Source organism: Oncorhynchus masou, chromosome 18 (genome assembly GCF_036934945.1).
Source record: "Oncorhynchus masou masou isolate Uvic2021 chromosome 18, UVic_Omas_1.1, whole genome shotgun sequence".
In the NCBI taxonomy this organism is placed as follows: Eukaryota; Metazoa; Chordata; class Actinopteri; order Salmoniformes; family Salmonidae; genus Oncorhynchus; species Oncorhynchus masou.
Genome location: NC_088229.1, coordinates 38084321 through 38097280, shown reverse-complemented (window position 1 = coordinate 38097280; position 12960 = coordinate 38084321). Strand labels below are relative to the sequence as shown.

At 41.4% G+C, this 12960-nt stretch overlaps 1 protein-coding gene across 1 annotated transcript in view; it reads left to right on the top strand.

Annotated features, from left to right (window-relative positions):
- LOC135504536 (semaphorin-3F-like) overlaps positions 1-7549 on the top strand; it is a 112120-nt gene extending 104571 nt beyond the window's left edge. The window contains exons 13-18 of the mRNA XM_064923216.1: positions 795-883; positions 1020-1061; positions 1168-1325; positions 5644-5711; positions 5955-6085; positions 6203-7549. Coding sequence (XP_064779288.1) covers positions 795-883; positions 1020-1061; positions 1168-1325; positions 5644-5711; positions 5955-6085; positions 6203-6613 — 899 coding nt within the window. The 3' untranslated portion in view covers positions 6614-7549. The remainder of the gene's footprint in view (positions 1-794; positions 884-1019; positions 1062-1167; positions 1326-5643; positions 5712-5954; positions 6086-6202) is intronic.
- Positions 7550-12960: the final 5411 nt, after the last annotated feature.

Sequence of the window (12960 nt, the reverse complement as noted above, 5' to 3'; positions counted from 1 at the left end):
GATGGAGTAAGCAAATCACATCGCTGATTAGAGAAATGATTGCTGTTGATGTCCAGCCATTGTCAATGGTAGATGATGTCGGCTTCAATACCTTAATGGCATATCTAGAACCAGACTACCAGATGCCATGTCGAAGAACCGTGATGGCCCTGATGGAGAGTTCTCGAACACCATACGTAGCATTAACAACAGATTGTTGGACATTTATGAACACGCTCTCATACATCACTGCAACGAGCCATCACATTGATGATAAGTGGGACATGAAGTACGTACTGACGACGGAGAACCTAAAATGGCATTAATACCATCGTTGCTGAGTGGGTGGGGGAGGGCAGTAAAAGTGAACGCTGTCTGGCTGGGTTTCCAATAGTAACCTCTGCCACAATCTTTAAAAAAATGACTATATTTTAAAATAAATATATTTTTGGTCTTGATTTAAGGTTCGGGTTAGGCATAGGGTTAGCAGTGTGGTTAGGGTTCAAATCACATTTTAAAAAGAGAAATGTAGAAATAGGCGGACTTTGTGGCTGTGATAACTAGTGACGACCTGTGTAGCCAGGGCTGCTCTAGATTGAACTGCATTGCCCCCTAGCGGTCACACGCAGAACCATATCTAGATTATGAATTTACGCCATTTTATGATATTTTATTTAACGTTTAAACGATAAAAAAAACATATATTTTTTTGTGATTTTTACATTTCACACATACCTTCTCTAAATATGTTTCTATAATAGTTAGGCTATCTGTGGTACTATGTACGCTATGAACTGCTCTCCCCTCTTTTGTAGATCGTGGGACAGTCCAAAAGGTGATAGTACTCCCTAAAGACACTAGCACAACAGAAGAACTCACATTAGAGGAAGTGGAAATGTTCAGGGTAATGACAATCATTACTATTTCATGTAAATCACTGTCTAGTATGAATTAATACAAGAAGGGAGATGGGACAAGCCAAAAGCTTAATTCTGCAGTATTATCTTCTCCTAATCCCTATTTGTTGTTCTTTTTTGCAGACTCCAGCTCCTATTAAGACTATGAAGTTATCATCAAAAAGGGTACGTTTCATCAATTATCACTTGTTCATCTATGATTACTGCTGTTGTTGTGTTGCTGTTGTTTGTATGACTCTGATAGTCCTTCCTCTTCCCTTCTGACCCACAGCAACAGCTGTATGTGTCGTCAGAGAGGGGGCTTACCCAGTTGTCCCTGCACAGGTGTAGCGTCTATGGGAAGGCCTGTTCAGACTGCTGCCTGGCCAGAGACCCTTACTGTGCCTGGGACGGGGAGACATGTGCCACCTTTAGCCCCTCCACCAAGAGGTGAGGCACCTTAGCATCAACATAATAGAGTACCTTCAGAAAGTATTCATACCCCTTGACTTATTCCACATTTTGTTATGTTACGGCCTGAATTCAAAATTGATTAAATAATGTTTTTTCTCACCCGTCTACACACAGTGAAAACACCATGTTTTTAGACATTTTTGCTAATTTATTGAAAATGAAATACAGAAATATTCAATTTACATAAGTCTTCACAGCCCTGAGTCAATACTTTGTAGAAGCACCTTTGGCAGCGGTTACAGCTTTGAGTCATCTGTATCAGCTTTGCACATGGATTTGGGGATTTTCTCCCATTCGTCCTTGCAGATTTTCTCAAACTCTGTTAAGTTAGATTGGGAGCGGCGGTGAACAGTAATCTTCAAGTCTTTCCATAGATTTTCAATGGAATTCAAGTCTGGTCTTTGGCTGGGCAGCTCAAGGACTTTCACATCCTTAATATGAAGCCATTCCAGGGTTGCTTTAGCTGTATGCATGGGGTCATTGTCCTATTGGATAGTAAATCTTTGCCCCAGTCTAAGGTCGTTTGCACTCTGAAGCAGGTTCTCATCAAGGATTGGCCTTTATTTGGTTCTGTTCATTGTTCCCTCTATCCTGGTGGCATCATGCTGCCACCACCATGCTTCACGGTAGGGATGGTATTAGATGGGTGATGGGCTTTCTCCAGACATCGCTTTGCATTCAGGCCAAAAAGTTCAAATGTTGTCTCATCAGACCACTGAATCTTTTGTCTTATGCTCTGTCTTTCACTTGCCTTTTTGCAAACTCCAGGCATGCTGTCATGTGCCTTTGTCTCGAGAGTTGCTCCCGTTTGTCCGCTCTGCCATAAAGCCCAGATTAGTGAAGTGCTATAGAGACCGTTGTCCAACTCGTTCCAAACCATCTCAATTGGTTTGAGGTTGGGTGATTGTGGAGACCAGGTCATCTGCTGCAGCAATCCATCACTCTCCTTCTTGGTCAAATAGCCCTTACACAGCCTGTTAGGTATGTTTTGGGCCATTGTCCTGTTGAAAAACAAATGATAGTTCCACTAAGCACAAACCAGATGGGATGGCATATTGCTGCAGAATGCTGTGGTAGCCATGCTGGTTAAGTGTGCCTTGAATTCTAAAAAAAATCACTAACAGTGTCATCAGCAAAGCACACCCACACCATCACACCTCCTACTCCATGCTTCACGGTGGGAACCACACATGCAGAGTTAATCCGTTCACCTACTCTGCATCTCCCAAAGACACAGCGGTTGGAACCAAAACTCTCAAATTTGGACTCATCAGACCAAAGGACAAATTTCCATTGCTCATGTTTCTTGTCCCAAGCAAGTCTCTTTTTCTTATTGGTGTCCTTTAGTAGTGGTTTCTTTGCAACACCTTGACCATGAAGGCCTGATTTACACAGTCTCCTCGGAACAGTTGATGTTGAGATGTGTCTGTTACTTGAACTCTGTGAAGCATTTATTTGGGCTGCAATCTGAGGTGCACTTAACTCTGATGAACTTATCCTCAGCAGTAGAGGTAACTGGGTCTTCCTTTCCTGTGGCGGTCCTCATGAGAGCCAGTTTCATCATAGCGCTTGATGGTTTTTGCAACTGCACATTTTCCGCATTGTCTGATCTTCATGTCTCTAAGGACTGAAATTTCTCTTTGCTTATTTGAACTGTTCTTGTCATCATATGCTGTATACCACCCCTACCTTGTCACAACACAACTGACTGTCTCAAACACAGTAAGAAGGAAAGATATTAATTGAAATGCATTCCAGGTGACTACCTCATGAAGCTGGTTGAGAGAATGCCAGTGTGCAAAGGGTGGCTACTTTGAAGAATCTCAAATATGAAATATATTTATATTTTAATTTGTTTTTGATTACTACATGATTCCATATGTATTATTTCATGACAGTGATTTGAGAAGAGTAGGATAATGGTCCCACTTAAGTTCACTTTTCTAGATACTTTACTTAGGACAGCTTATCAGCCATACCAGTGATTGTCAGAGAGGTGACATTATTGCCTCTACCTCGTGTTGAGATTGAGTTCGAACCACTTTGGACATGAGCTGCAGCTACAGTTGAACTCGGAAGTTTACATACACTTAGGTTGGAGTCATTAAAACTCATTTTTCAACCACTCCACAAATGTCTTGACCTCGGTTAGGACATCTACTTTGTGCATGACAAGTCATTTTTCCAACAATTGTTTACAGACAGATTATTTCACTTATTATTCACTGTATTACAATTCCAGTGGGTCAGAAGATTGCATACACTAAGTTGACTGTGCCTTTAAACAGCTTGGAATATTCCAGAAAATGCCATGGCTTTAGAAGCTACTGATAGGCTAATTGACATCATTTGAGTCAATTGGAGGTGTACCTGTGGATGTATTTCAAGGCCTACATTCAAACTCAGTGCCTCTTTGCTTGACATCATTGGAAAATCAAAAGAAATCAGCCAAGACCTCAGAAAAAACGTGTGGACCTCCACAAGTCTGGTTCATCCTTGGGAGCAATTTCCAAATGCCTGAAGGTACCACATTCATCTGTACAAACAATAGTATGCAAGTATAAACACCATGGGACCACGCAGCCGTCATACCACTCAAGAAGACGGTGTGAAAAGTGTAAATTAATCCCAGAATAGCAGCAAAGGACCTTGTGAAGATGTTGGAGGAAACGTGTACAAAAGTATCTATTTCCACATTAAAACGAGTCCTATATCGACAGAACCTGAAAGGCCGCTCCGCAAGGAAGAAGCCACTGCTCCAAAACCGCCATAAATAAGCCAGACTATGGTTTGCAACTGCACATGTCCTCTGGTCTGATGAAACAAACAACCATTGTTATGTTTGGAGGAAAAAGGGGGAGGCTTGCGAGCCAAAGAACACCATCCCAACCTTGAAGCACGAGGTGGCAGCGTCATGTTGTGGGGGTGCTTTGCTGCAGGAGGGACTGGGGGACTTCACAAAATAGATGGCATTATGAGGTAGGAAAATGATGTGGATATATTGAAGCAACTTCTCAAGACATCAGTCAGTTAAAGCTTGGTTGCAAATGGGTCTTCCAAATGGACAATGACTCCAAGCATACTTCCAAAGTTGTGGTAAAATGGCAACAAAGTCAAGGTATTGGAGTGGCCATCACAAAGCCCTGACCTCAATCCGATAGAAAATGTATGGGCAGAACTGAAAAAGTGTGTGCGAGCAAGGAGGCCTACAAACCTGACTCAGTTACACCAGCTCTGTCTGGAGGAATGGGCCAACATTCACCCAACTTATTGTGAGAAGCTTGTGGATGGCTACCCGAAACGTTTGACCCAAGTTAAACAATTTAAAGGCAATGCTACCAAATACTAATTGAGTGTATGTAAACTTCTGACCCACTGGGACTGTGATGAAAGAAATAAAAGCTGAAATAAATAATTCTCTCTACTATTATTCTGACATTTCACATTCTTAAAATAAAGTGGTGATCCTAACTGACCTAAGACAGGGAATTTTTCTAGGATTAAATGTCAGGAATTGTGAAAAACTAAGTTTAAATGTATTTGGCAAAGCTGTATGTAAACTTACGACTTCAACTGTAAATGCTTCTCTGGTCTGATATGTTAATACTTAACCCATCATTTTATACAGTTCTTCAAAAGAGACGGTTCGTGAGGCTGACACGCTCTCTGACCTCACTCAAGGGGGTGGTGACTACTTACTTATCAAAGTTATAGGAACAATTTCCTCTTATAGTTTCTAAGATCATATCCCTCTCTTAACAAAAACACTAATACATTTTCATATTTCATACACAATGTAGAGGATGGAAACTTTGTACATGTTGTGTATATACTTTTCATGTTACAGTATTTCCTTTTATATAATTTTTAATGACATCACAAAATAACAACCAAAATGACATTATTATTCTTTAGATCGCCTTTTACCATTCCCCAAGTTCTATGTTAGAAATGTTGTTCCAGTATTCACTTTAGAATGTGTTAAGAGTTTCGTCTAGAAAATGTCTGTGAAACAAAGGCACATTCCTGTGTGAGTTTAGAGAGGGAGATAACTGAATATTCGAATCCCTGATTTCTAACAGGGTGTGAACTATCAACCTTCCACCAGCTCCCATCTCCCCCCTCTGTGGGTGAGATGGGGCCTGGCTGAAGTTATTTATTGCCAAGCTGATCTGACCTATTTGGATCCTCACCGGACAGTCATGACATTAGTTTAGCTGAAGTAATTCCATCCAAACTGCTTACCGGGTTTCAGGCATAAGTCAGAGTAGTGATAATTGTTACTTGTTCACAGGCGAAGCAGAAGACAGGATATTAAGCATGGAAACCCCTTGCGGCAGTGCAGAGGGTTCAATGCAAAAGGTACGTGATTCCGGCCAAAGCACTGAACAATATCTCCCCTACATCTTATATAGAGTGTGTATCTGAAAGCCTGGTCTGGCAAATAGATTTTTGTAAAACAAGAATAATCTTTTTCTGCATACAATGGTCTCGCAACACATTCTCACGAAGGAGTTAACCACTGTTAATGAGTCAAAAGGCCTTTTATTCAGACTATGCCATAATCTATACTTCACTTTATTTCTCTGATTCTGTCTCCTCCAGTGGAGAAGCGTCTCAGTGAAACGGTGCAGTTTGGGGTGAAGGGGAGCAGTACGTTCCTGGAGTGCCAACCTAGATCTCCACAAGCGACAGTCAAATGGCTCTACCAGACACCAGACGGCAGGAGGAAAGTGGTAAAACAAGGCCTAACGGACCGTTTAGTTAACTTTTGTATGATGGCTGTAGATAATGTTGTCTTTTCCTTTTCGCTCACGCTGATGTTCCTTATCCCTTCTCTCCCCTTCCCCCAGCTGAGCCGAGACGGAGAGGTGCTGAAGACAGCTCATGGCATCTTGCTCAAGTCTCTGAGCCACGCTGACAGGGGGCTGTACCACTGCCTGGCCACTGAGAACAACTTCAAGCACACGGTGGTCCGCGTGGCCCTCCGCATCCTGGACCGAGAGATAGTGGAGGCCCTCACCTCCCTGGATGCCCCGCTGGAGGACCAGAACCTACATCACCACCCGCACCCCCACCACCCACCGCCCCTGCCTCAAACTCTGCCACTGCAGTTCTCCTCCCAGCCGGAGATCCGCCTCATCAACCAGTACTGTCAGTCCTACTGGCAGCAGTTCAACCCCAACCTTCCCACAAAACGCACCAACAGGAAGCATGTCAAGAGCCAGCCAGAGCCAGCCCCAGGGGGCCCTATCCCCTCCTAGACTCCTTCTCTCCCCTCTCCTTCACAGGTGCCTGGGCCAGGTCCTGGAGGGTCACAGTGGCCCTCCACACTGCAGAGTCACTCACTCATGTTGTGATGTTGATGTTGTTATGTGTATTGTTCATCCCATTCCCATTCAGGGTTCGTCTCCATGGGCCCAATTCTGACTTTAGATCAGTGCACATAGCTATGTGCTTTCTTGTAAATCCTCTATTGATGTCATTGAGAGTTGAGGTCAAATTCGAGTTACACGCACAGAGGGTTTGGTCCTAAAAATCTTTCATTTATTTAGCAAATGAACTGCCCTATTCAGTCCAAATTAGTAACTAGTAACCTGAATATAATCCCTGATCCTATAAACCTGGGTATTATCAATTGGATTGCTACTTATGTTATAGTATGTCTCACTCAGTATAAGCAGTTTTAGAAACTGCAGAGGATTGTTAGTGTACACAAGAGTTGTCTAGCAAGCACCATGGTAGTTAGGCGATAGGGAGACCCTATCATATGACTTATTGTAAAACCATACTTTTACAATCCATTTGTTCCCCTGAATCCAACATTTTCAAAAATCAGTGTTTCAAACATTCATTTGAACTAATTGATGAAAAATGGGCAATTTTTGTATTACATAATGTGTATTGTGTTTCCATTGAAAATATAGTAACAGTAGAATCCTGCCAATGTCAAATCAGGAAGAATATGGCTCAGTTTTTCATCCGCCTTTTATTAAGATTCTGATATAGCAATGAGGTGATCTATTTCAGCAAATTTACATTGTTTTGATTGTGTTTTTAAAAGGACGTATCACAGAAAATGTGGATAATCAGAAACTCCTGCTTAATTTGACCAAACGTATTTGTTAGCAGGAAGAAACTGACCAAATGAGTCTCTACTTGTTTTTATTTGTTGTACTCTTTGGGTTTATGCATATATATATATTATATATATATATATTCCCAATACAACATTTACTGGATACAAAACCATTAGCGTCAGCTAAAAAGCTATCCAAGTCTCCGACCTTGTGCTTCTTTCTGCTCAGCACTTCAACAGCGTGTTAGGCAGAGACAATATTTTGGACCAAACTGTTCCATTACTCCAGCCAAGACTATAGAGGGATTTAAAAAATGTACATGTAAATAGAGCAAGTTTGGTTTGGAACGATTCATTCAGAAAAAGAGATTCATTAGCTGTTGATTATTGCAGTGAGAAAAGAAATGGAGACAGTACAGGAGTTTCCTATTGCATTGCTTCAAAATGACAAATACATATGACCTCTTCTATGGGAGCTACATCAGCCTGACACCTGATATGAACCTGATCCAACAACAGAAGCTGGACTGGAAGGCTCTTTGAAGTTTGACTATATGACATGGCCCCACTGTATTTCTTGTCCTCTAGAGATGAGACATGATTATTATACTCGCTAGCACTCACCTGGCTCTTATCAACAATGTTGCTTAGAGCTCCTTTTGCATGATTCATAAGCTGTGGTCATCTTTCGACCTTATGTCATGTACTACGTGTGTACAGTGCGTTCATATGGACTTTTAGATCTCACAGAGATCTATGCTCGGTTTGGACTTTTCATGAATCCATTTCACTCACTCTCACCCATGCCATGAAACATATTTTGAGACTGTAGATATTCTTGTTCTGCACTTTGGTAGTGGGGGTGTGAGGGCTGGGATGGGGAAGGGGATATTATAATTATCATGTGGTTTACAGGACCAGTATTAACAGAAAGAGGATTTGAGGAAAAAGAGGTAGACCTTTTTGGAATCTAAAAGTAGAATGATTAGTATAAATACATTGTTATGGACAGGAACGTTCTAACAGATTACTCAACTCTGAAGCCAAAGAATACTCTTATTTGAATGAAAATGTGTTCTATTTAACATATTTTGCACTATATTCACATTGTTTGTGGCTTCTTTGCCTTTTCTTAGCTATAGAGTTTGAATCAAGAAATGTCTACCTCTCGTTTCTGGAATATAATATGTACCAAAACAAAAATCACTCAAACAAAACAAAGTAACACTCGATACCATATTCCTTCTAGAGCAGGTAAAAATGTTTATGTGAGCTGATTCATGATGCCACAAGAGTGACATGAGTAAAGAGTTACATGGTCTAAGGCACTGCATCGCAGCGCTAGCTGTGCCACCAGAGACTCTGGGTTCGCGCCCAGGCTCTGTCGCAGCAGGCCGTGACCGGGAGGTCCGAGGGGCGACGCACAATTGGCCTAGCGTTGTCCGGGTTAGGGAGGATATGGCCGGTAGGGATATCCTTGTCTCATCGCGCACCAGCGACTCCTGTGGCGGGCCGGCTGCAGTGCGAGCTAACCAAGGTACCAGGTGCACGGTGTTTCCTCCGATACATTGGTGCGGCTGGCTTCCGGGTTGGATGCGCGCTGTGTTAAGATGCAGTGCGGCTTGGTTGGGTTGTGTTTCGGGAGATGCATGGATTTTGACCTTTGTCTCTCCCGAGTCCGTACGGGAGTTGTAGCGATGAGACAAGATAGTAATTACTAACAATTGAATACCACGAAATTGGGGAGAAAAGGGGGTAACATTTTAATTTAATCAATTAAAATATAGCTGCTAGCAGCCATGGTGAGGGTAAAGCAATGACCCAACAGCGCCACCATGTGGCCAAACATAACCACTCTACAGGTTAGCTATACTTACGCCCCTGATTCCAAATTCCATGACTCTGATTCAAACACATTGAGATATGCAGTTCCTTATTCATTCATATCATACCCCTTATTCCACATTTTTCAACCACTCCACAAATTTCTTGTTAACAAAGTATAGTTTTGGCAAGTCGGTTAGGACATCTAATTTGTGCATGACACAAGTAATTTTTCCAACAATTGTTTATAGACAGATTATTTCACTTATACTTCACTGTATCACAATTCCAGTGGGTCATACACTAAGTTGACTGTGCCTTTAAACAGCTTGTAAAATTCCAGAAAATGTCATTGCTTTAGAAGCTTCTGATAGGCAAATTGCATAATTTGAGTCAATTGGAGGTTTTCCTGTGGATGTATTTCAAGGCTTAACTTCAAACTCAGTGCCTCTTTGTTTGACATCATGAGAAAATCAAAAGAAATCAGCCAAGACCTCAGAAAAAAAAATTGTAGGCCTCTACAAGTCTGCTTCATCCTTGGGAGCAATTTCCAAACACCTGAAGATACCACGTTCATCTGTACAAACAATAGTACGCAAGTATAAACACCATGGAACCACGCAGCCATCATACCGCTCAGGAAGTAGAAGCTTTCTGTCTCCTAGAGATGAACGTACTTTGGTGCGAAAAGTGCAAATCAATCCCAGAACAACAGCAAAGGACCTTGTGAAGATGCTGGAGGAAATAGGTACAAAAGTATCTATATCCACATTAAAACGAGTCCTATATCGACATAACCTGAATGGCCACTCAGCAAGGAAGAAGCCACTGCTCTAAAACCACCATAAAAAAGCCAGACTACGGTTTGCAACTACACATGGGGATAAAGATCATACTTTTTAGAGACGTCCTCTGCTCTGATGAAACAAAAATAGAACTGTTTGGCCATAATGACCATCGTTATGTTTGGAGGAAAAAGGGGGATGCTGGCAAGCCGAAGAGCACCGTCCCAACTGTGAAGCACGGGAGTGGCAGCATCATGTTGTGGGGGTGCTTTGCTGCAGAAGGGACTGGTGCACTTCACAAAATAGATGGCATCGTGAGGGAGGAAAATTATGTGGATATATTGAAGCAACATCTCAAGACATCAGACAGGAAGTTAAAGCTTGGTTGCAAATGGGTCTTCCAGATAGACAATGATCCCAAGCATATTTCCAAAGTTGTGGCAAAATGGCTTAAGGACAACAAAGTCAAGGCATTGGAGTGGCCATCACAAAGCCCTGACCTCAATCCTATAGAAATGTTGTGAGCAGAACTGAAAAAGTGTGTGCGAGCAATTAGGCCTACGAAAACCTGACTCAGTTACACCAGCACTGTCAGGAGGAATGGGCCAAAATTCACCTAACTTATTGTGGGAAGCTTGTGGAAGGCTACTCGAAATGTTTGACCCAAGTTAAACAATTTAAAGGCAACGCTACCAAATACTAATTGAGTGTATGTAAACTTCTGACCCACTGGGAATGTGATGAAAACCATTCTCTACTATTATTCTGACATTTCACATTCTTAAAATAAAGTGTTGATCCTAACTGACCTAAGACGGAATTTTTACTCTGATTAAATGTCATGAATTGTGAAAAACTGAGTTTAAATGTATTTGGCTAAGGTGTATGTAAACCTCCGACTTAAACTGTATATTTTCCCACCCATCTACACACAATACCCCATAATGACAAAGTGAAAACATGTTTTTAAAATTGTTTGCACATTTATTGAAAATGTGAAATATAGAAATATCTCATCTACGTAAGTATTCACACCCTTGAGTCAATACATTGTGGAAGCACCTTTGACAGCGATTACAGCTGTGAGTCTTTCTGGGTAAGTCTCTAAGAGCTTTTCACAACTGGATTGTGCAACATTTGCCCATTATTCTTTTCAAAATTCTTCAAGCTCTGTAAAATTGGTTTTTGATCATTGCTAGACAACCATTTTCAGGTCTTGCCATAGATTTTGAAGTAGATTTAAGTCAAAGCTGTAACTTGGTCCCTCAGGAACATTCACTGTCTTGGTAAACAACTCCATTGTAGATTTGGCCTTCTGTTTTATGTTATTGTCCTGATAAAAGGTGAATTCATCTCCCAGTGTCTGGTGAAAGCAGACTAAGCAGACCAAGTTTTCCTCAAGGATTTTGCCTGTGCTTAGTTCCATTTCTTTTTTATCCTGAAAAACTCCACAGTCCATAATGATTGCAAGCATACCATTAACATGATGCAACCACCACTATACTTGAAAATAAGTGGTACTCAGTAATCAGCTGTATTGGATTTTCCCCAAACATACATAACACTTTGTATTCAGGACAAAAAGTTAATTGCTTTTCCACATTGTTTGCAGTATTACTTTAATGCCTTGTTGCAAACAGGATGCATGTTTTGGAATATTTTTTATTCCGTACAGGTGTCCTTTTCACTCTGTCAATTAGGTTAGTATTGTGGAGTAACTACAATGTTGTTGATCCATCCTCAGTGTTCTCCTATCACAGCCATTAAATTCGTAACTGTTTTAAAGTCATAATTGGCCTCATGGTGTAATCCCTGAGCAGTTTCCCTCCTCTCTGGCAACTGAGTTAGGAAGGACAACTGTATCTTTGTAGTGACTGGGTGTTTTGATACACCATTCATCCATGCTATTTTGTTTGTAACTTATTTTGAACATAATGTTGCTGCTACCATCTCTTATGACCGAAAAGAGCTTCTGGACATCAGAACAGCGATTATTCACCTTGAATTGGATGAAGAATTTTCCTTTAATGACTCGGACGAGGCCTCCCGGGTGGCGCAGTGGTTAAGGCCCTCATCCAGTCATTCGCAGGAGAAAAAGACATGGATTTCTCGGAAGGAGATCGGGGTGCCTTGTGAGGATCAGGCGACGGATGAGTGGTTAATCTGCCTTTGTACATTGACCAATAGTATAGATGGAAATCACTGGATAATAAATTGGACGAACTTAAAGCACATATATCCTATAATATACACCATAATTTGCAAATAAATACATACAAAATCCTACAATGTGATTTTATGGATTTTTTTTCTCATTTTGTCCGTCATAGTTGAAGTGTACCTATGATGAAAATTGCAGGCCTCTCATCTTTTTAAGTGGGAGAACTTGCACAATTGGTGGCTGATTAAATACTTTTTTGCCCCACTGTATGTATATTTGTAAACAACAGCTGGTGCACGATATCTAAGGAAGTCTCAAGGTTTTGCTCGCCTTTGGTAGAGTATCTCACGATAAGCTGTAAACCATCTAACTAAAGAGATTTTGTCTGTATTTTTCGTAGCTGTCTACATTCCACCACAGAGCGATGCTGGCACTAAGACTGCACTCAATGAGCTGTATGCCGCCATAAGCAAACAGGAAAATGCTCATCCAGAGGTGGTGCTCCTAGTGGCCAGGGACTGTAATGCAGGGAAACTGAAATCCGTTTTACGTCATTTCTATCAGCATGTTAAATGTGCAACCATAGGGATAAAAAATTAGACCACCTTTACTCCACACACAGAGATGCGTATAAAGCTCTCCCTCGCCCCCCATTTGGCAAATCTGACCATAATTCTATCCTGATTCCTGCTGACAAGCAAAGATGTAAGCAGGAAGCACCAGTGACTCGGTCAATAAAAAAGTGGTCAGATGAAGCAAATG